The 25,168-nt window shown below is 32.0% G+C and overlaps 1 protein-coding gene across 2 annotated transcripts; it reads right to left on the bottom strand.

Moving 5' to 3' along the window:
• Window positions 1-750: 750 nt before the first annotated feature.
• LOC143071593 (prostaglandin G/H synthase 2-like) lies at window positions 751-24,263 on the bottom strand. Of its 2 annotated transcripts, none has more exons than XM_076246001.1 (10): window positions 24,211-24,263; window positions 16,761-16,852; window positions 14,776-14,892; window positions 11,920-12,063; window positions 11,225-11,547; window positions 10,295-10,378; window positions 8,878-9,124; window positions 4,961-5,247; window positions 3,779-3,923; window positions 751-1,815 (listed from the first exon to the last, which is right to left on the bottom strand). In XM_076246001.1, the coding sequence occupies exons 2-10, from the start codon at window positions 16,834-16,836 to the stop codon at window positions 1,436-1,438; spliced, it is 1,803 nt and encodes a 600-aa protein (XP_076102116.1). In that variant the 5' UTR covers window positions 16,837-16,852; window positions 24,211-24,263; the 3' UTR covers window positions 751-1,435. The 2 variants fall into 2 exon arrangements, with proteins under 2 accessions (XP_076102116.1, XP_076102117.1); XM_076246002.1 differs by lacking the exon at window positions 24,211-24,263 and adding an exon at window positions 20,894-21,067.
• Between the last annotated feature and the right edge of the window lie 905 nt (window positions 24,264-25,168).

Genomic DNA, 25,168 nt, shown 5'->3' with positions numbered 1-25,168 from the left:
ATATTAGATAAAACAGATTACTATATACATATATTGAAGTACTCCCCTTTTTTATTCACAGTCCTTACCACATATACCATACTGCTAGACGTTTGGTTTTTACATACAGACCAATGAAATAAATCATAGAAATGGCTTAATATATAAACTATTTTAAAATGGAACTATCACGCCTAAAGTGACGGTGAGATGAAATTGACTTCAAAAGCACAATAAGCAATGTGGACTTTCTGTTCAGATCCTGGTATATGTGAGTTTATTTATATTGTTCATCGAAAGGTTTGAATGTGAAGTTTTAAGAAAAGTCAAATAAAGGCAACAGTAGTATACCGCTGTTCAGAATTCTTAAATCTGTGGACAAAAAACAAAATCGGGGTAACAAACCAAAACTGAGGGAAACGCATTAAATATAAGAGGAGAACAACGACACAACATTAAAATATAACACACACAGAAACGGACTAAGCATTAGACAAAATCCGATGAGAATGACAAATATAACATCAAAACCAAATACTTGAATTTGGGATAGAAAAGTACCGTGACACGTCTCATAATAATGTGAGTTCACACTAAAATATAAGAGAAAACAAACGACACAACGGAAACACATTGTAAAAATGTTACACACACAGAAACTATGATATAACAATTACCATTTTCCTGACTTGGTACAGGACATTTTTAAAGAGAAAACTGGTGGGTTGAACCTGGTTTTGTGGCATGCCAAACCTCGCACTTTAATGGCTAAAGAAAAGTCAAAGCAGGCTCAAACTCGTTCGAGTAGACTTGGAATTCAAAGAGACTTCATACATAATAAAACAATCCTTAATGTCAGACTGGTACCGATACAGAAATCGAGAAGACAAATACAAAGCTTCTTAGGTTAATGTATTTTATTAACAAATATATTTCTGTAATGCTTCGTTGTACTATGACACTTACCACAAGGGATTGCATATAATTTATACATGGATACACAGAATGCAAACTGGGCTGCTACTAAGGGATTTATAAATCAGAAATCGGTTGGAAAAATATAGATGTGTTTTCTTTAAAACAAATTGTAAAACAGGATACTTTTATTTTGATTTATGGTGTTATGTTAAATTAAGGCACGAAGTGTCACATGATAAATGTGTGTACCCTTCGTAATTATTTCCATAACACTTTTCAGAGCTTGACCTCTGGGACTCTTTTATGAAATTGAAAAAAATATCCTTTGATAGTAGACACAAACAGGACTCTATCTTAGAATAATTTAAAGATTCACACAAAGAAAATTGAATGAATTCATATAATATAAAATATTTAAGCAACAAGACTTGACAACATGTTTATTTGCAAATATTTGGAATTCGGCTCAAATCAGAAACAAGCGACACTTCATGCATTCATACATAGGTGTATATAAAACCACACAAGGGTCTGAGAATCACAATTCACCTCCATGCTGTTGACAGTCACCATCACAATAATCGAGAGGTTTGTCTTGTTCTTCTACAAAGTTAGGAACTTTAAAAGACACTTCAGGACAATTTTCTTTTAAATTTTGACAAAACAGTTTCTTTAATGTTGCTGTATTAACTATTTCCCAACCTACATCTCCTCCAAAAGTAGAAGGTTTCCAATACTTAGGACTACATATTGGATTGGCCATAATTCCTTTAACAGAATATGGCGCACCCATTTCAACTATTGTTTCGCCAAAAACAGCTTTTGGGCGACGTTTCTCAGTTATAAGTCCAACATAAAACTCAACAGCATCGATATCTCCATAAAAGTTTTCTAATACTTTGGCTAACTTTTTATTGCCTATGAATAAAAATAAATGCTTACAATTTCAATGAACTTGTAAAAAAATAATTGGTGAAGAACAAATCATATGGTGGTGCTCTTCTTTTTTTGCTATGGCCCTTTGAAAATACCCAATTTTGATATTTTTTCCATTTTTTATCAATCCTTACCTTTTTGGGGGGGCTATTATCGTGAAAAAATTCACAGTTCCACAATTAAACTTTTTTTCCTTCTTTCCATTAAGATGAAGTAAACCAATCTGAATAAATCTATCTTTAAAAAAAAACTATCGGTAGGTGTAAATATAAGAAAGTTTTATCAAATTTTGATGCCTTTTTGTGTCAAATTTGCCCTGCTGTCAATTTTGTAAAGTGGTGTTTCTCAGTTTTAAGAACAAAATACTTTTTTGTTATAAATGATTAAAAAAAATACATATTCAGGGTAGATAGGGTGTCTTCCTCCATCTTGGATTTTGAAATACAAGAAAACAAGGTCTAGATCTTTGATAAAATGTGCAAATTATGAGATAAGTAGGTAATTCATGTGTAAGAATGTTCATTATAATATAGAAAATGTCATGTTTTATATTTATGGTTGTATTTTAAAAAACGAATACTTTTGTTTGATTCAAATTTTTTCCTACTTTGCCAAATAAGGGGAGACAACTCAAATACAAGGGCAGATAATGCAGATAGTGTTACTTTTACAATAGAATGTGTTAGGAATTTACCCATTTTATTATGTAGCAAGAAAACGAGTCTGGTGACACGATTTTTTCTTTTTCTTATCTGAAAGCATAATATTGGAGCTATATTCTCATATTTTAATCGTTTTATGGCGGAAAATTGGGTTTTTCATGCATAATCTATACAAAATCGGACAATTTTGCACAACCTCTAGTGTGAAAATAAGTCCCGTGACCCATGCTTTTTATTATTTTTTTTAAACAAGCAGGATATAAACTACATTTTGGCAAATTATTAAAAAATTCTATGGATTATAATTTAGACACCCCATCTACCTTAAGAAATTTGAAATGACAAGAATAATATTGGATGTACATGATTCCTGTAAAACTATTTTTATATCCCTCACCTATTTTATCAAAATTTTGGCTAAAAAGACTTACTTGTTTGGTCGTAAAATTTTAAAACAAGATTTCTCAAAAACTAATCATTGTATATACACAATTTTTTCACAGAGTTATGTTTGATTATGATTTGTTTTGAATTCATTGATATTTTACACTTGTATCACATGTTTTGGAAATAATTCCAAAACGAGATTTCAATAAGACTGAAACGTCTGAAGAATACATCCTTAACTAATACCGAAATAAGAATCATAGCTGTCGAGATCTAAAACAATGTCTCCCGTGTATCTGTTTCCCCTTACAAATCTTGAAATATGAACCAGCTCTAGTTCGCGCCCATATCTACTTTCATTATTAAGTTGGTATTTTTTTTACATATCATTTTATAAAAAAAACAACATGTTTTTTTATTACACGGTTTGAACCTTTAAATTATTTTCTGTTCTATATTGAATTCTGCTCACATTTACTCTCGGTATTGCACATGTTTGTTTTATGTTACTTTCAGTATTTTCAAATATTTATTGATGCGATATCATTCAGTCACATCTTTCTAAGTGTGTCCTTTGTACAGATTGCGATATTGAAGAGACTATTGTTTTTCCGATATCCGATTTTGACATATAATCTTATTTGTTAATTTGCTGAACGAGTTAAACACTGAACAATTGTTTAAAGCTCGAGATATAAATGATATAGCCAGTGCCTTTTGTTTTATTTGAAATGTGTTTTGATGATATTTTATATATATTGGTTGAGGATACATCTTTCAATAGTTAAATGAAAACCTAACTTAACTTACCTTAATGTTTGGTATTATACTAAACAATAATTTTTTATTAAGAAGCACAAATAATAAAAATAAAAGATGTAAACTTTTAAACTGACCTGTTAATTCTTGAAATGATTTATGCGCTGGTAAATTAAAACGTTTTCTATAATTATTAAAAGATTGTAAACGTAATGTTCGGCCATGTTTCATTAATTCCTTTACAACAGCCAATGTATATTTCCCATGATTCTTCACAGTAATCTACAATACAAAAATGTCATGAACTGTATTTTGAATTCACGCAACCATCAGAAAGAACGCTTTCCAGTGAGTTCGTCAACAGTTGAATACACATGACTTTACTAGTGAGTTTAATGCTCAATGAATGAGAAATCCATGTTACAAAATTTTGAATCTTACACAGTATAAAACATTAGCGTTCGTACGAATAGTCATATTTTAATATGAAAATAATACAATGCATGTAATTATCTTTTGAAGGGACGTGAAAACGGATTACACACGTAAAGCATTCATTTTCTATTGGTGGCCGTGTATCGTACTCTCGTGCATTAAATGTTATGGGTTTATCTTCATTTGGAACTATTACACTTAAACAGTCGAGAGTCTGAGGGGATGTCTAAGTATATAGAAATAGTAAGAGCATCTATGATCAGACAAACCGAATAATTGTAATCAAGTTTGTGTCGAAACATTTTTTATGGGTAGCATGTTACCACCATAAACGGTAAAACCCAATGAATGTAGAAATAAAAGTACAGTTTCTATTTCCGTAGATGGCACATGTTTGTTCAAATGATAAAGTTGAAATCATCCCCGTGTAAATTTTACGGACGCCATCACGTGTTGGTTGACCGTTATGGAATAACCGTTTCACAGATGTCATCGGATATGTTCCTAATGTCGTAACTACAATCCCCTTCCCTTTAATGAATGTGACCTACCGAATTAGACTATTTTCCGGATTTGTTATAACTTGAGCAACACGACGGGTGCCACATGTGGAGTAGGATCTGCTTATCCTTCCGGAGCACAGGAGATCAACACCAGATTTTGATGCGGTTCGTGTTACTTATTCTTTCGTTTTATATGTTGTATCATGTGTACTATTGTTTGTCTGTTTATCTTTTTCATTTTCAGTCATGGCGTTGTCAGTTTAATTTCTATTTATGAGTTTGACTGTCCCTCTGGTATATTTCGTCTCTCTTTGATATCGTTATCCGTGCACATAAAACGTATTTATGATACGGTATGAAATTAAAATTATTCATACTTACCGATCCAGCATTTTGTTTCGACAAGGAGTCCACAAAGTTGGCCATTCCATGTTTTATAACAAGCTTCGGATTGACCAGAAAGTCCTTTATAGTATAATTTGTCCCTCCAATATTAAAATCATCTGGCATCAATGGATGCCAATGATACAAATGATTAAATTCCAATGCAACACGATTCTGATACTGGAATGGTTCTCCAAATAACAAGGTAGGATCGAAAAGAAGTTTGAAGTTGTAATTACTCAATTGTTGTATATATTCCTCAACTGTTATTCTTATTGTAGACCCTACAAATCAATACAAATTTTTATTTAAAATAGCTTCAGCAAACTTCAACATTTGCGAAAAAAATTTAAACAACACTTTCATATGGATATACATAATATGGGTATACATCTTTGTCATTATAGTTTTGCTAGAAATAGCAATCCTAAATTCCGTCATCGGTAGCGTCCACACATATTCACTCTATGGTTAACGTTTTTTTGAAATCTTAATAACTTTCTTATAATAGCACGGATTTATACCAAACGTTAAAAACAAAACTTTACGACAAAAGAGATGATTTCAGCTTTCCAATTGTGAACTTTTCATTTCTAAGTAGCAACATTCCAGCAGCACCTGCATACGAGGTATTTTTCTCCCAATTGATACGATATTCCTGTGCTTGCATTTCCTATCATGATTGTTTTTCATAGAGGGTTGCTGCTCACAAGGAAGCTGTTAAACCAGGAGTTCTAAATGGTGAAGTTGAAATCATCCCTTCGTAAATTTTACGGACGCCCTCACGAGTTAGTTGACCGTTGTGGAATAACCGTTTTACAGATGATATCGGATATGTTCCTTACGTCGTAACGACAATCCCATTCCCTTTCATGAATGTGACCTACCGAATTAGACTATTTACCGGATTTGTTACCACATAATCAACACGACGGGTGCCACATGTGGAGCAGGATCTGCTTACCCTTCTGGGGCACCTGCGATCACCCCTATTTTTTGATGAGGTTCGTGTTGCTTATTCTTTAGTTTTCTATGTTGTGTCATGTGTACTATTGTTTGTCTGATTGTCTTTTTCGTTTTTAGCCATGGAGTTGTCAGTTTATTTTCGATTTATGAGTTTGACTGTCCCTCTGGTATATTTCGTCCCTCTTTTTTGGACAGAACTTGTTTATTATAAAAAAAATAGCATCTGGAAGGAATGTTTTTCCATATATAACTGATAAATGGACTGAGTTTTACTGTGCGTATTGTAGTGTGTTTGTTTTTCTACATTTGCAAGAGGTATAGGGGAGGGTTAAGAACGAAAAAAAAACATGTTTAACCCCGCCACATTTTTGCGCCTTAGTCTTTTATCATTTTTACTTTTTGTTTATTTTATATCTTTTGGAGTTTAGTATGACGTCCATTATCACTGAACTGGTATACATTCTTTTAGGAGCCAGCTGAAGCACGCTTCCGTGTGCGATTTTTTTCTCGCTGCATTGAAGACCCGTTGGTGTCTTTCTGCTGTTATCTGCTCTTTGGTCGGATTGTTGTTTCTTTGACACATTCCCCATTCCAATCCCCAATTTTATAGGGATATAGTTTTTTTCAGTTAACATTACAATCATATGTAGTCTGCAGGTATATATTTTTTTTAAATTAGATTCATAAAACATCCTGGATGTCTAACAAACTTAGACGGAAGCTTCTTATAATCCAAAGATACTGTCTAACTGTTTATTAATTTTTCACTATTTCTGTTGAGCTTGCGACTTTTGTCACAAATTTCACTTGTTCATTCAATAAATTTATGTTTCAACTCTTTTATCAATCTATAAATTTGATTTCATTCTGCATTAATTTTTTACAAACATTACTTTTTTCATACATTTTAAAAAATGCTGTTCCTTTCACGGATTTGGCTATACTTTTTGGACCTTTTGGATTATAGCTCTTCATCTTTTATATAAGCTTTGGATTTCAAATATTTTGGCCACGAGCATCACTGAAGAGTATTGTCGAAATGCGCATCTGGTGCAAGAAAATTGGTACCGTTAATTTTATTAAACAATATTAATATAATAACGTTATTAACTGTAAATCTATTATGTGCATTCCCCTATCATACTGACAAAATAGACAACAGCAAAAGAAGACGCGACACACGGTTCCGCTGAACCCTTACGCATTTTAACAAGTCTTAAAATGTGTAGGTTTCATGACAGAGGGTACGCTACGTATGATAAAATTGAGTTTGGACGTATACAGGGCACCATCGTCAATTGCTAGGCTTTAATAAAATGTGTATATCACAATGAGTAAAATTGAGAATGGAAATGGGGAATGTGCCAAAGAGACAACAACCCGACCATAGAAAAAAACAACAGCATATGTTTCATTTATCTAAACATAATCGATAAGCTATGAACACTTATAATTATCATGTATATCATGTGACATTGGAAGATCAGGTTTACATTTACGAGGCACCTGACAATCCCTATTCTATTGATATTCGTCTTGCTCAATCAATATTTTCTTGTGCAGTGTTTTGTAGATAAATGTTTATGCGTTCTTCATTTCTTTTTAGTCTAATCACGATGTCTTTCCCACTTGACATATCATTATTTGTCCTTTTGTTATCCTTCCTTTTCTTTTTCACAATGTTAAACAACCAGTGTCAAGAGATATATTTGTTCATATAACTGATTTCATTCTTTATATCTGTTCTGTTGTGTGTTTTCTAATTAAGCATTCTTGATATTGAAACATTTCGTATACTTTTGGTCAGTGTTCAACCACCGGTATAATGCTTGTTTCATTGATAGAATGATTGCTTTTGAATTGACCCAACATTCTTTTTTAAATAGATGATTTATAATAAGAAAATAGACACTTTTCATGTATACAAACAGCATTTTTTGGATCCAATACCAAGTAATATTTCTGCCAATTAACTTTTATCTTATCAATTTTTAAAGACGCTCTTCATCACGATACTCGTAAGTATGCTGTCAGGCAGACATGTTTTGTATCATTTTTGTCGAGTCTTCGACTTTTGACACAAAAAGAAACATATAGCTTTGTACATTCCGGCGTCTTCATCGTCGATGGCAGCGGCGGCGTCCATACATAATATTATTCACTTTGTAGTATAAGTTTTTTGAAATTTTAATAACTTTCCTGGATTTCTACCAAAATTGGTAAGAAGCTTGTTTATGATCATAAGATAGTATCCAGAAGTAAATTAGTTTTTAAAAATCTTGTTATTCTGTATTTCACTTCTAAATTGACTTTCAGCCAGTTAACATTAGATTCACTCTGTGGTTAAAATTTTAAAAGTTTAAATAACTTTCTTAAACTATCCTGGATTTCTACTAGTTTTTCCGTTTAAATTGTTTTACATTTGTCATTTCGGGACCTTTTATAGCTGACTATGCATTGTGGACATAGTTCGTTGTTGAAGGCTGTACATTAACCCACAATTGTTAATTTCTGTGTCATTTGGTCTCTCGTATCCAGAAGGAAATTTTGTTAAAATGCATTTCCTATTTTTTCGTATATTACATATTAATGGACTTTGATTGTCTTCCCATTACCATTTCATGTATTGTGCAGTTAACGTTTTTAAATCATTTATTAGATTCATAAACCATCCTGGATTTATTCCAAAATTGGACAGAAGCTTCTAGTTATGAAAAGATAGTATCTAGAGGAAAATGTTTAATAATTTTTTCTCACTTTTTGTTGAACTTACAACTAACAGCAAAAGTACGCGAGACAATGGGTTTTGCGGAACCCTTACGAATTTTTATTATAACATTGACCAATAAATTCAGACGTGCTACTTTTGTGTGACTATCAAACAAACCAGAAGTTAAAATAAGTGGTCATCTACATTATTTTTAAAAAAACTTTAAGTATTTGGTTACCTAATAATATCAGTTTTCCTGTCTGAAAGAGTCTTTCATCATCCCAATCTGGATGTGCCTTCCTCATAACATCACACACACGATTATGTTCTCTCATCCAAATTGTAGCATACATAAAAAGCCCAGGAAGGTTACCAAAAAATGAGTGACCGAGGGCAAAGTCATTGTCTTTTTGGACTGGCAGGATGTATTTCATTTCAACACCGACATCCTTATTAAATGGTGGCCAATCTTCATCATTTATAGTCTGCAATTTAAAACAGGTTTATGTATTTTAGCATTCACTTGTGTAACAATATCTTCAACAAATAAAAACAAATCAATTTAATGCCATAAATAGAAGACCCTCCTGCAGGTTTGTTTTTGATCTTTTTTACTGATTTTCATTAGTTTCCATTATTTTCGAAAATGTCATCTTCGCTAGCCAAGGGTTACGATCCACTCTCGCTCTCTTCACTCTTGGCGGATTGAGCATTTTTGGTCTGAAAGGGAAGTAACTTAACTCCTTACTAACCCTATATGGTTGCTAACTCTATATGGTAACTAACCATGTATTTTTTAGGACACCCTATATCAAATATACATAGTCACCACGTGTAGTCCATTACCCAATCATATCCCCATAAATCTATTGGAGGAAAGATAAATCTTCATATTCGTGAATTTAATATTTTCATTTGTATAAATAAGATATTTTCATTTTAATGAATTAGATATTTTTTTATGCATAAGATATTTATTTCTAATGATTGGGGTATTTTCTTTTTTATGTTGAAGAAATCTTCGTTTCAATTAATAATTTATCTTCAGTTTTATGAATCTTATATTTTCATGATAGTGATACATGTGATAATACTAATAAAATTGAGAATGGAAATGGGGAATGTGCCAAAGAGACAACAACCAGACCATAGAGCAGACAACAGCAGAAGGTCACCAACAGGTCTTCAATGCAACGAGAAATTCTCGCACCCGGAGGCGTCCTTCAGCTGGCCCCTAAACAAATATATACTGGTTCAGTGATAATGAACCCCATACTAAACTCCAAAATGTACACAAGAAACTGAAAGTTAAAATAATACAAGACTAACAAAGGCCAGAGGCTCCTGACTTGGGACAGGCGCAAAAATGCGGCGGGGTTAAACATGTTTGTGAGATGTCAACCCTCCCCCTATACCTCTAGCCAATGCAGAAAAGTAAACGCATAACAATACGCATATTAAAATTCAGTTCAAGAGAAGTCCGAGTCTGATGTCAGAAGATGTAATCAAAGAAAATAAACAAAATGACAATAATACATAAATAACATCATACTACTAGCAGTTAACTGACATGCCAGCTCCGGACCTCAATTAAACTGATTGAAAAATTATGTCTTCATCATATGAATATCAGGCACAATCCTAAATATACTCACTTGGAATTTCAATTTTCCATCTGTATGAGATCTCAGTAGATGCTCATCGTGTTTGTCTTTCCCGTACACATGTGTCATATCAACCTGTAAAACAGACAAAGTTATTGCTAAGACACTAATTTACCAAACAAATTACACATACTATGTGTTATACAAAATAATCGGAAGGTTCCAAGTGGAACTTCAGCACCCATAAGTCAAAGATAAACTGGGGATAATCTCATTGCACAAGAAGGGAAAATATAGCCTGATCCCCTCTAGGCATCTGTCATTTTATTTATAACAAGTTCACATTTTCTTTGATTTCACAACCAAGGAAAAGAAGACGATGTGGTGTTAAGGACAATGGGGGGAAATCCTTAGTGATCACTGCCAAACTTTAAATTACTTAGTGTGATGACACCATCTATATAATGGAACAAAAAGTTGAAGGTTAATGCTAAATTAGCTTCATAATGCCTAAAAGGGGCCTGTATAACGTCTGCCTCATATGAAAAAAAGAACAAGGCGGCAAGAAAAGGGACACAATTGGTTTCTATGGGAATGGTAATATTACTTTACAAAACATGCCCCCTAGCAGTAACAAATATGCTTTAAATAAACATATGAGCCATTGCTTCATTGAAATATATACATAATGCATGTGTTTCTATTATCTATTTACTGCTTTTAATTGCATACCAACACACACACCTGTAACTCTCTGTGCAGAAGCAAACAATATTCTGTTTAGACTTGAAAAAAAAATGTTTTGATTGAGACTGCACAAAAATAGAAAAGATTACTTATTCATACATGTATCCCGTTTGATTATCTTTAATACCGTTGTCACTTGTAATATTGATAAGAGGCTGGTAAAGAATAATAACAAAGACAACTACAAATAAAAGCCCTATTAAATTGTAATGCAAACTTTAAATATATAATTACCCCATGACCTCCCCATTGATACTGTGGTCCGCGTTTGATATCGGTTTTAAAAAACTGATGCGTGAAGTGTTGAGCATAGAAGCTAAACAAAGCACTCGTTCCTCTTGGTTCTGGCTTGAACTTCTCCCTGACAAATAATTTTTGAACCAGTTCATGAATGTCTGGTAATTTTGTCTGTCCTGCCACGCCCATAGGAGTTGGACACTCAATAGGGACTGGTGGTAATGTTCTTGTAAAAAATGATAGGTTGTAATTTGCATCAACAGTTATGTACGAATGTTCGTTGTCATATGTAGGAGGACTATCAATTATGTCTGATCTAACTGAAATGCCAAGTTGCACAAAATTAGTTAATTAGCCTTGAAGAGTCTTAAGTAATACGTTTGTAAAAACAATAAGAGGTCTAAGAGAGTTACAGCAACCAAGACATATACATATATACGTATATATACATATGATAAAGTCCGGGAAACACTTATCAATCGTTTGATTCAAATATAAAGTTAGAGATACACATTTGCCTTAGTAACAAAAAATAATTGATATTTGGAAAAAATGTTCTTACAGTTATTTCAGTTGCAGTTATTGTTAGATAGTATAGTGAAATATAGATCATCATAGACTTAGTCTGTACCCTGTCGATAAATAGATGTATACTATTGATAAATTCCCCAACAATTATATAATTAACTTACTGGTATAAACTCTCTTCATGATAAACTTCCTGATGAAGGGTATACTATTGACAATGTCCCAGAACCATTTATTTCCTATCAACAGATTGTGTAATGTTGATGGCGATGGCTTCAACCATAACTTTATTCTTTTTGTAAAGGTAGCTGAAAATGATAATTTTAAATATAACAACACACAGATATCCCTTCACCGTGAATAAATAACAATCCTTGATAACCATGCTCGCGGTATTTATAAGCCCCAATTTTAATGCTCCACCTCGTTTTTAAAAACATACCATATGTCCATACGTCATTGGTGTGAAATAAAGATGAACTAAGATTCAGCATTTAAGTAATCAAATTATACTTACTGCTCCAATCCCTTGGTAGTCTGAACTATCATAATAATCAAAAACAAACTGAACACCTTTAACCGGCATCAACCTACTCCATTTGAAACAATGATAAATTTAAAAAGCCACACCCTGGGATAAAGACTCGTGTTTCATGTCAGTGCCAAATATATACGTCGTTTGACTGCTTAAGGGATATAAGATACTGACAGGGAATGTGATGCAATACAAATGTACTACGTGTTAATATCATGTAATAAAAGTACATAGTAAATATGAGTAAAACCGCATTGTTGCCAGTGAAATGAGATGTAGCCTCAGATCTCTTACTTATGTTTTTATTTATTTTATTGGTTAAAAAAAAATTTCAACATGGGTATCTAGTTTTCAACATCGGTCAACCATTGATGTGATTAGGAATACAAATTTATTCTGTATTTTTACAGACTGTTATACTGCAACATCATGTTGTTCTTCATAACGCAATAACAAACACTTCTAGCATTGAAAATAAATACGTAAAAGCATACCGCATTTTGTATACTTCTACAAATGCTATAGTTCTTATAATTCTATTCAACTGGCTTTTATGTTTGATACACTAAATGAAATTAGCAATATACATTTTCAAATATAGTAATGTAAAAATAACTGTAATTTGCGTTGAGTCTATGAAAATTCGATTATCCCCGTTTGAATTAAACTTGTGGTGTTTATGCTCGTAAATAATTACATTTAAATATTGCGGTATTTTCCATAATTTTACCACACCAAATGTAATAATTTGATGTGTTTCAAAGATAACTTAAAAATATTTTTGAAAATACTGGTCAGACGTTCAAGTTATTTGGCAGTTAAGATAGTGCACAACATATTGTCGTCTTGTGCTACATTCATTTGCTAAAAATAGGTAACTGTGAAAATGCAACTAAGTTTTACCAAATACATCTGCATTTAAAAAGGGAACCATGGTAAAATGCTTATCCAGATTAAACTCAATACGAGGGAATCAGCAGCTATGTAATCAGCACTTCTGTATTGACATGTATTGTTTATTAAATGATACGGTCATAACTTGAAAAATTACGATTTTCGACCCTGGAATACCGTAGGTTATGTTAGATGTTTTTGGCAAAACTTTAGAATGTTTGGTCTACAATGCCTTTTTTATTAACCTCTTTATTAATTCCGCCTTTTTATCATTTTTATTTGAATTTCACTGGTGTACAACATTGTAAGCCTAGTCTTTATGATGAGTTTAATTAAATTGTCTCAGGGTGATCATAAAAAATTAAAAAAAACATGCCTGTTGTTCTCAAATGAATAATTTGTTACTGCGGGAAATCAATCTCAAATGTCAGTAATGTTGATACAAGGCCTCGTTAGTAGTTGTCGATACTTTGGTAACTCTTATCATTTGCGTCATATAAGTTCCATATTCATGCCAGATGTATGATATAGTTTCTTTTTAATTTATTTAAAACTTTTTTGAACTCGAGTCGATATTAAACTTGATATGTAAAAATCATTTGTCTATAGTTGATCCCTAGATTTCATTTAGTTTACGTATATTTTTGTTGTCATAATCAAGCATTTATATCATATGTGTTGTATAATATCTTATCAGTTTGTAACAATCAGAACAATGGTGGTGCATCCACATGCTACAATAACATAATGAAGTGATACACCCACTTGCCAAATCACAAGTTTATGTCGGGAGATAAAAGACAAAAATTTTCAATACAACTCTTGCGACATGCTTCTTATCTAAAATTAAGAAAATTATTTGTATTCTTCGTAAATGTACTAAATCTGAACTCCTTCATACAATTTTATGGATTTAACATTTTACATTGCATGTTCAACGTAATAAATCAAGATAAAACATAAAACTTTGCACTCTAAACTGTCTATTAATCAAAGATTATATCGTTTCTATTAGTTTAACAGTTCAACTAGTCGTTCTTCTGTACTATACTACCTAGTAGAACAACGAAAACTAAAGTCCTGCACTACTTATTATGCATCTTCGATGAGTTTTTTAGTGAAACTTTGGTAGTCCCTTTGATATTTTTATTTAATGTATGAATATGCTTTTAAAGTTGTTTGCCTTATATACAGTGGCATATAAAACGTTTGATATTTTCTTATATTGCCATTGTACCAAATTCATTCTAAAATGTGACGTTTCGTCCCCGATGGTATCACCAGCCTAGAAGTCAGCACTTCGGTGTTGACATGAATATCAGTTATGGTCATTTTTATGAATTTCCTGTTTACAACAGTATGAATATTTTGAAATACTAAGGATTTTCTTATCCTAGGCAAAGATTAGCTTAGCCGTATTTGGCACAACGTTTTGGAATTTGGGGTTCTCAATGCTTTTTGGCTTTTGGTTTTATAACTATTTTGATCTGAGCGTCACTGGTGAGTCTTATGTAGTCGAAACGCGCGTCTGGCGTATTAAACTATACGCCAGGTACCTTTGATAAGTATTTAAACCTCAGTTAATACTTACGGACTTCACAATATCTTCCATAGAAGTCAGTACTGGTACAATCACACTCATAATCATTAAATCCCTTTGTTAGACACACTCCACCATTTTCACACGGGTAAGAACAACATAGATTTTCTGTAAGGAACATGTGAATTTAAACAAGTATAATAAATGACAAAGGAATTTCATGGTAAATTCAAAAAGGGGAAAGTCACAAAAACTGATAGATTCAAAAGTTAGACTTTATTAACCAGCAAAACAACTGCTGGGGTTATCTTCCTGACTTGATAAGCATTTTACGCAATTGTGGGTTTAACCTGATGTTATATCTGGCTCAACCTTCCACTTGTATCACAGTTGTTAATAATTCCGTTATATTGACAAATTTGGATAAGGCAAATGTAAGTGCAAAAATCTTGAATATATAATATTGTAATGTATAATATTGCAGACATTCTGCTAAGAGCCGACTACACTTTCTTAAGTTTGGAAAAATATTAGTTGTTGACATAGAAAACGTCACGGAAAATTTCGACTTGCTACACTCCGGTTGTCTTTAATGAGATCAAATGCGTTTAATACATTGCCATTATATCAAAGTAACCATTATACGAATAAGAAGATGTGGTTTTGATTGACTATGAGACGATTATCAACCAGACACAAAGCGACATAGAAGCAATTAAAGTTCGTTGTACAGCGCATGGTTGTCTTTAATTAAGAAAACTTGTTTAAATATCAGTTTGCATTTTTGTAATCAGCCCTGCTGGATCTATGCTAAGGTATATGCTTCTTAGATAGGTCTTTTGAAACAATAAAAAAAAAACTGCATAACTCTAACCTGCTAGTATTCTGCAATCAGATTTATTTGTTTATTCTCCATTATCTTGCTATTCAAGAGTGTATTTGTACATTTATATTTGAGTGACAGGTTTTTATTTTATTGAGATTTAACAACAGTTCAAATAATAATTAGTTTTTTTAATTCTTTTTGTTTGATGCCTTTCTCTGGAAATTATAAGCCAACCTTATATGCAGTTGTTATCTTATAGTTCGTTTCTGTGTGTCTGCTTACCCTTCCGGAGCACCTGAGATCAGTTTTTGGTAGGGTTCGTGTTGCTTAGTTTTAAGTTTTCTATGTTTTGTCTTCTATACTGTTCTTTGTCTGTTTGTCTTTTTTATTTGTAGCCATGGCGTTGTCAGTTTATTTTCAATCTATGAGTTTGACTGTCCCCCAGGTATCTTTTATATTGTCGTTTGGTTTTATGTTGCACTTTAGTGTTTCTGTTGTTTCGTTGATTTCCTCTTATATTTGATGTGTTTCCGTCGGTTTTGGAGGAACCAGGATTTGATTTCTTTCAATTGATTTCTGACTTTCGATCAGCAGTATACTATCGTTGCCGTTATTCATAATTAAAAGAAAAAATACTTTCCTTCCTTTAAAGATTTCTATTTCCAATCATGTCTAAATTATTTTATTTATAAAAAAGGATGCTATTAAAAACTATTGCATCTCCGAACCATTTATCCCTAAATTTAGGGTGACTAGTTGGTTTTATCAACTGAAAAAACAATTATCTTTCTGAATTAAGACAAGAGTGATAAATCAATGATGTTTTTATTCATCATGATACCTGAGAATCTGTTTTGAAATTATGAACACAACGCTTCAGTCTTCCAATCAACGGTTTTGATCCCTTTGATTGTCAGATCTTTATATTCATTCATATATTAGGATTCGATGTGCATCATTTGATCTCCTAAATGGAATTTTCGAATATTTAAATACGTCACGAAAAAGGATATATTTTTTACATGTTAACCACTGTCCAAACTTTTAAAAAATACTTTTAAAGGGTTTCAATATTCAATTCAATCAGCAGTTTCGATAGACGTTTAGCAGACAAGAAATGTATTAAAAACAACTCAAACAGGAGTAATGCTCTGTATTTGATGAAAGTAAATCATACTATCTAAACATCTTGCATTATTGATTTACATACCTGCATAAGAAACCGATGCTAAGGATATAAGGGAAAATATCAATGTACTCTTCATCGTCATTCCAAGATAACCCATGTGTAATTACAGGTGTCTGTCAACGAAAATATTATAGTTAATGTTTGTGATATGTAATACATCGCTTCCTCGTCAATTACAAAAAGAGAAAAAACATTGACAAGCTGTTCATCTGCTGTGGACAGAACGAAAATAACCCAAAATTCGCCCAGGATACAAAAGAGGGGGGATAGAACCTTTGTCGGGACTCCGGGATCGGGTGTTTTTAAGCTCGGTATTTCGGGATTGACCTTTTCGGGATCCGTGAATTTTTTTTTTTTTCGAATTTCGGGATGTCGGGATTTAAATTTATTTAAATTCGGGACCACGGGATATCGTGTTTTTGAGCCCGGGATTTCGGGATCAGGACCCCTCCTACACCCCCCCCCCCCCCACACACACACACACAAAAGACTTAATGCACAGAGAAAGACCAACAGCAGTTAGAAAACATTTTCATATAAACTTCCTAAAAGGATTTTCAGTTTTCAGGTTTAATCCAAAACGAACAAGTTTATTTCTCATTTGATCAGATACTTTCCGTTATGATTTCCTTGGAGTTCAGTATATTTTCTATTTAAACTTTGCACAACCACTTGGTCGATGCCACTACTGGTACAGGTTTCCACTCGAGGATATCACAAGCCCAGTACTCGGCACTTCTCTGCTGACATGAATTATCATTGATAAAGTCATATTTATAAATTAACTGTTTACAAAACTTTTGAATTTTTGAAATAATAATGGCTTTTCTACCTCATGAATAGATTACCTTAGTTGTATTTGGCAAAACATTTCGGAATTTTTGTCCTAAATGCTTTTCGACTTCGTACTTTATTTGGTATTTTTTACTTTTTAGGATTCGAGCGTCACTGATGAGTCTTTTGTAGACGAAACGCGCGTCTAGCGTAAATACCAAATTTAATTCTGGTATCTATGATGAGTTTATTAACAAACGAAATACACGTCTGGCGGTGATTTTTTTAAAATTCTGGTAATAATGATGATTTGATTTAGAGTACATACAATCTATTTGTTTTTTCTTTCAAAAGAGTAAAAACTGGACTTTCTTCTTTCTACAATAGTATTACCCATCCTAAACATGCAACACTAATTGAAAGAAAAAGCCCAATTTTGTTTTATTTCTATCTTGATTTAGGGAGGGATTATTTATACTTTGTATGGTTAGGGTTCCAAGTGGTAGAATTGAAGTCATCCCTTAGAAAGTTTTAAGCACTGCATCATGTGTTTTGTTTACCGTTAATGAATTTCGGAGCGACAGATGACCACGGATATTCAATGGTCGATTTCACGATCTCGTTCACACTTCCTCGATTTAACCACACTAAATGATTCTTCTCATCATATGTGTGGTAACGATGAGCAAGATGCAAGGTGCCACTAGAGAAGCAGGATCTACTTAACCATTCGAAGCACATGAGATATCACCCAGTTGTTTGTGAGGTTCGTGTCGTGTTACTAAGTTTGCTATGTAGTATTGTTATGATACTTTTGAGTTTGGATGTCCCCTTAGTATCGTCGTGTCTTTTCTTGTTGTTCAAGTTTCTTTCTATATATTTGAGTGTATAAGACAATATCCAAAAACACCAAAAAACGATATAATCATAGAATGATTGTGGCTAAGGTTAATTTCTCAACGAACGTCGAATATCAAATGTGACAATAGCTGGCACTGGCCCTTTGGAAAAAATAAACTAAGGATTCATTTTTCTGATAAATGTTATTATTGTGTGAATATATACCAATGAATCACTGTGTCTAAGAAATAAGTGCTTTATTTAGTACATTTGTGGATTATAAAATTAGCTTTTACCGAATCATATTTTAGATGACGCTTGATACAAAATCATGTACGCACGTTCAACATTTTTTATCCTTTAAATGAACTCATCATAGATATACCAGGATTGAAATTTTATATTAAAACGTCAACAAAAAGAAGCATTAACTTCATAGAAGTACATGTCAGTGTTAAATCCAGGATATAACAAACAAGTTTTTGGTTTGCTTCGTGTTACTGGAATATTCCTTCGTGTTCAAATACTTTATCGTGAAGAACAAACAAACATGCAGTAAATATAGCCGTGTCCAATCGTCTTGAGTTTTATTTTGTGATAAATCAGCGGTTCATAAATCTTATCGGCTTATAACCAGAAGTTAGAACCACATGAAATTTACATGCAATTATTAACACTTGAATGAAACCCCATCCACTAGACTAGACTTGAATATAAAATATGGCCATCATTGGATACTTCCCGTCTTGCAGTAAAACAGTAAAATGGAGCGTTCGTAAGGCTGTGCAGCATGCATAATTGTAATACCTCAGTCATCATTTCTATATAAAATAAGTACACAATATTTTCACTTTTTTTTCAATTGCAAGCGTTGAACTATTTGACCGGTCATCGCTATGTGTCTGTTGTCTTTTACAAATTTCAAAATGAATATTGGTCAACCATGTCGTTCATTTTTTGGCATAACTTTGTGTCTATTGTCTCTTTCGATATAATAAGACACCCCGGAGTTCAGTATTTTTGTGATTTTCCTTTTTCTGACTGGTAATTCGTGAAATCGTAAAATTCTAATGTCCCCTCGAATACAACTATTGACGTCGGCTACGCCTCGGGGGAATAGTTGCACCTTGGGAGACAATAAACTTACTCGACTCATACCCAGTCTATAAGTATACAATATACAGCTACGTCAAGTCAGAATGGGTTAAAAAGTCAACCTTTTGTAATTTGTGTTTCATGCTTTCTGCACATTGTCCATCAGCATGGACCCTTTAACAGAAACTATATTAGTATGTATTAATATTGTTAATTTGTTTTCGTTCGTTATGGGTATGAAATATTTGTCACAGGCCGTGAAGCACACGACTATCAGCAATCAACCTTTTGAATGATCATACCTGCGGTCTAATGAACTTAATATACAACAGTTTATGAATAAATATCATCATGTTAAAGTTTGAAACGAAATATAAATATCAACATATTTAAATAAAGTATAAGTCAACACAGTTTTTACAATGTTTACAACATATTCAATTGGATATATAAACCACTTCCTATATAAAGTGGTCGTTGACATCATTTTGACCGGTCCATAAGGAAATGTAAACGTAAGATATAGGTTGGCCGATTGTTGCTTGTTTAACGTCCAGTGCCAAAAGTTCATACATATTCAGGGCGTTAACAAATTAACAATTAATACAATACCTATATAATCTTCAAGTTATACCGACCAGGATGAAAGGCAATGGATATTCGGCAACAGGGGATCGTTTAGCGAATATTTTTCTTTAATTTGATTTTTTTTCGTATTTTCTGTCTATTTGAACTTAGTTATCAAGGTTAGCAAAATATTTGCATTTGTCTTGGGATATGTTGTTTGCTATTCATGTCTGTATGTTTATATCAATCTTTTTGCGTTCTTTCTTTTATATCTTGTATAAATTCAAGACATGTGTGATCTTGTTTTATATAGTTTTTATGTTGTTTATGCTATGTAAAGTAAATTAAAGTTCATTCAACCATATCTGTCTGGACTAACCCTAACGAAAATATAAATGTCCTCTTCAGAAAAAATATTATATCAACACTACCTAGGTCTTGAATAAGTAATCATATAGCATTGCAAATGTTTACATGATACGAAAATAAGTATAAATGCAAGGATATATGGATGATCAATTAGACGAAAATAACAAAAAGACACTTAGAGGTGGACATGCAAGGTATGTTATTCAACGAATTATCTTAACCATAATTATGTCAACATTTTTCGCTCGTTCAGATAATTTTGCTGCCCGAAGACCGGCATTGAAAGTTCAACACTGCTGTAGTCTCTTCACAAAGAACATTCGTTGTTTGCATTCACAATCTAATTGAAATACAGATATCTGGTTTTGTTATTCTCATATGATATCTATACGAGCACACGAGAACTAATATAAGATAAGAATTTTAATTAGATTTTTGCTTATAAAATATATAACTGTTTACAAAGATGATTTCAACATATTAGTTAACTTAAATATTATTACGTTTACCTTATTTTCGTCTACTCTCTCTAATGGTTTTTTAAAAAAAATCAGTAAACCATCTCCGTTAAAAGGTATGCAACGAAAGATTTAAAAATAACTGTTCAACTTCAAGATTTATAGAGTCAAAAATTAATTTAAACGGTTTATGTATTCTTCTGAGATGTACATGTACCAATAAAACCTACATACATCACACGAATGATGTACCTATAAAACACCCACATACATTAGACAAAGTTTTTTAAAATACAAGGACAGTCATCATTGCTATAAATACAATGTATTTTGAATTTTCTTTTCTATCATATTAACAATTTAATTAGTGAAGTGTGTACGCTTGATTGTCTCACCTACACCTTCCGTAACGGTTTTTCATCCGGACAAATAAAGTGTTTATGTTTACTATGTTTACTAAACGTTTAAGAAAAACATTATCAATTATTCATAATAAACCCCAAAAAAATCAATTTTAGCAAACCAATATATTCTTTTTATTTTTATTTTTGCCATTGTGCATTCTTACATATAAATGTAAGTTAAAACTCGGGTACCTGTACCATGGACAATTTATCTGTTCTTTGAGTGCAATAGTTATTTTCAACATATGGGGTAAATCGTGAAAACAAAGTAGATCCCAGTGCAATTTACTAATTTAGAAACAATTATTTATATATTGATAATCTAAAAACGTTATTCAGTTACTGGTATATTTATCTTGTGATGGATCTTTTAATAGGTAAAGCAATGAAAATGAAATTTGTGATACAAAACAAATGTCTCCTACTCCATTTAAAGCTTTTACACCTAGATTTGTTATCTACGTTCTAAATCGATACCCTCTCAAAAATTAGAATATTTCAATTACTAGTATTGCATATTTGATAACAATGAATAAATGCAAAACAAGAAAAGTATGCTTCACTATGTAAAAATAATGATATAATCAAAATATGCTGCATTATTTATTTGCTATTGCTAAAATAATCGATAAACTATTGCTGAAACTTTGCTTTAATAATTAGGAACTTATGCTTCAATTAAAACTTTACTTTATTATTTATGAACTATAAAGTGATAATATTTAAAGAACAGTTTTTCTGGATTATATTTAAAGTTTTTCCATTGGATTTGGTCTATCTTTAATATTAAAATATCAAAATACTAAACGATAAAGACTTTTCACTTTCATTAAATAATAAGCGTCCAATAGAATTGTAGTAACAGAATTGCAATTAAAGATGCAGTTTATAATATTTTTGAATTACCATTCTTATCATATCATAATGTAGGTCTCTTTGTATCTGTATATCATTGTATCAACAAATTAAGGTTTTTCAGAAGAAAAAAGTTAATGTATGAGAGAAATCTTCGTTTTCAATATCTTTTGAGAAATATCTTTGATGGTAGATACAACATTGTTGGTTCATTCTTGTAGAAGTTGGCCAATCCATAACGATAAAAAGAACATCGTTGATCCCAAATATTCGACATTTCACAATTACATAAATGTGTTATTTTTCAAACATTGTTGGTCTATTCTTTTAGAAGTTTGCCAATCCATAACGATAAAACGAACACCGTTGATCCCAAATATTCGACATTTCACAATTACATAAATGTGTTATTTTTTAAACATTGTTGGTAAATTCTTGCAGAAGTTTGCCAATCCATAATGATAAAACGAACACCGTTGATCCCAAATATTCGACATTTCACAATTACATCAATGTGTTATTTTTTAAACATTGTTGGTCCATTCTTGTAGAAGTTTGCCAATCCATAACTATAAAACAAACACCGTTGATCCCAAATATTCGACATTTCACAATTACATAAATGTGTTATTTTTCAAACAAAACCATTATGTATAAACTAAAACCAATTTACCCTCGAAACTATAATTATTCAATATACATACAATAAATTATGTCTGTTTGTTTTGTTCACTCATTGTTGACAATAAAATGGAATTTTTATGTGACTGACATTCAAGTGAGGTTATAGCTATCCATAAAACCAGACTAAATCCACCATGTTCTACAGAACAAAATGTCTTTACCAAGTCAGAAATAACATCATATGCAAGTTGTTTCCCATTGGTTTGATGAGCTTGCGCTTTTGATTTTGCAATTAATTAGGTCTTTCCAGTTTGAATTTTCATTGTCATTTAAATGCAACAGTTGTATACAGATGTTCGAAAGTCAAAAATCGATTGATAGAAAACAAATACGGGTTAAAAACTAAAATTTAGAGAAACACATCAACTATACTATACAACATACATAGAAACGAACAATTTGATAACTACTGCCATATTTCTGAATCGTTACAGGACATTTTAAGAAAAATTAATGTGATGAACCTGGTTTGATGGTTAGCCAAACATCCCGCTTTATGACAGTGTTGATAAATATCTCTGAAATGACACCTGTGGTGTTTGTCGTTAATGGAATATGTTCGTTGTTGTTCTACTGTGTCAACTGTTTGTTTAAACGTTTCTTTGTGAACGTTCAAACAAACAGTTGACACAGCAGAACAACAACGAACAGACTGCGTGTCAGCAATACAGCACAATTAAACACACGCAAAAACATACATCACAAAGAAACGTTCAAACAAATAGTTGACACAGCAGAACAACAACGAACATATTCCATTAACGACAAACACCACAGGATATGAAAACAAACAATGACACGCTTACAACACTAACATGTAATCTCGAAATTTCCTTTTCCTTTCTAGCGTCTTATATAAAAGATCAGAAAAGAGAGGCGAGTTAAATTCTTTTTTTTTATTAAAAGGTAATAATAACATTTAACAATTAAACGAAATGTTGTAGATTTAAAAATGGGTAATCTACATAGTCTTCCAGATCCTGAAATTTAGTTGTACATTTCATTTTCAAATTGAATAATAGATTAAAAAGAAATATATTGCATTTGAACGGATTTTAAACAAAATGAATGAATTGTGTCATCTACTCAAAGCAACAGATTAGTATGCAAAATAAAACCTTTCCCATCATGCATATAGATATATTGTTGGGCTAAATTTGAGACGAATTATAGAAATATAAGTAGGACTGCACAACAAGCTTAATAACAAGCTTTAATGGGAGGAATGCCAGAAAAAAATACGCATTAAACAGTGCATACAGTCTATGTTTTTGTTGTTGAAAATGAAATGACTTTAGTTTATTTATATTCTATATATTATAATAATCAATCCAGAAGCAATACAGCTTATAGAATATACATTTTTACATTATTCTAAATACATCAGTGTTATATAATTATTAATTAACAATACCGAGTACTTACACAAAATACACATATGTCGTAGAATAAATTTATATGATACAGGTGATTTATAGTATCTATTCAGTTGGAAACCCGATTTAAATAGAACAAAAGAATCGAAGCTCTTTGTTAGAGAAGGCGATAAATGTTTACTGTAATGTTTACTATAGTGACAAAAAATTTAAAAGTTAATAGAAACAGACAAAATTACAATTTTCTTCTCAATTACGAAGTGTTTTATTTTAAAAACACCATTTGCATAAGTTTTCAATTTATCTAGTACATAGTTAAGCAAAACAATTAGATATCAAGTCGACGACATGGGTATCTTTCAAGTTGAATGTAGAAAATGCTGAGAGAAAATGCATAACCTCCGATTTAAAAAAAAAATTACCACGGACGGAAAACATATCAATCTATTAGTTCAGTAATTTTCGTGTCTGCCCTTCCATTATGTGACTCAAGAAAAAAATACAAAAAATGGGTAACAATTGTATCGAAAAGAGAGAATCGAGTGCACCTTTTTATGTTAGGGCGTGTTTGAGTTGAATATTGTGTCTTGCTATCGTACAAAGCAAGAATATTTCATACATCGTTTCGCTTCAGATTCTATCATTTTTATATATCAAAGCTACAAGTTGACTTTATAACATAAAAAAAATCACAGTACTAAAAGATGAAATATATGGGTCAAGTGAAATACCTATCTAATGAATCACAAAATCAGAGTAGGTGTGTTCGAACAAACAGTTGACACAGCAGAACAACAACAACGAACAGACTGCGTGTCAGCAATACAGTACAATTAAACACACGCAAAAACATACATCACAAAGAAACGTTCAAACAAATAGTTGACACAGCAGAACAACAACGAACATATTCCATTAACGACAAACACCACAGGATATGAAAACAAACAATGACACGCTTACAACACTAACATGTAATCTCGAAATTTCCTTTTCCTTTCTAGCGT

This window comes from Mytilus galloprovincialis, chromosome 4, assembly GCF_965363235.1.
Source record: "Mytilus galloprovincialis chromosome 4, xbMytGall1.hap1.1, whole genome shotgun sequence".
Taxonomy (NCBI): Eukaryota; Metazoa; Mollusca; class Bivalvia; order Mytilida; family Mytilidae; genus Mytilus; species Mytilus galloprovincialis.
The sequence above is the reverse complement of the archived record's forward strand: the minus strand, read 5'-3'. Positions and strand labels throughout refer to the sequence as shown.

Excerpts from the sequence above, each read along its gene's own strand:
- LOC143071593 (XM_076246001.1), bottom strand. The coding sequence starts at position 16,836 with ATGGGTTATCTTGGAATGACGATGAAGAGTACATTGATATTTTCCCTT. Across the intron at positions 11,548-11,919 it reads CATGAAGAGAGTTTATACCA|TTAGATCAGACATAATTGAT; the intron begins GTAAGTTAATTA and ends TTGGCATTTCAG. Across the intron at positions 5,248-8,877 it reads AGGAAAACTGATATTATTAG|GGTCTACAATAAGAATAACA; the intron begins GTAACCAAATAC and ends ATTGATTTGTAG.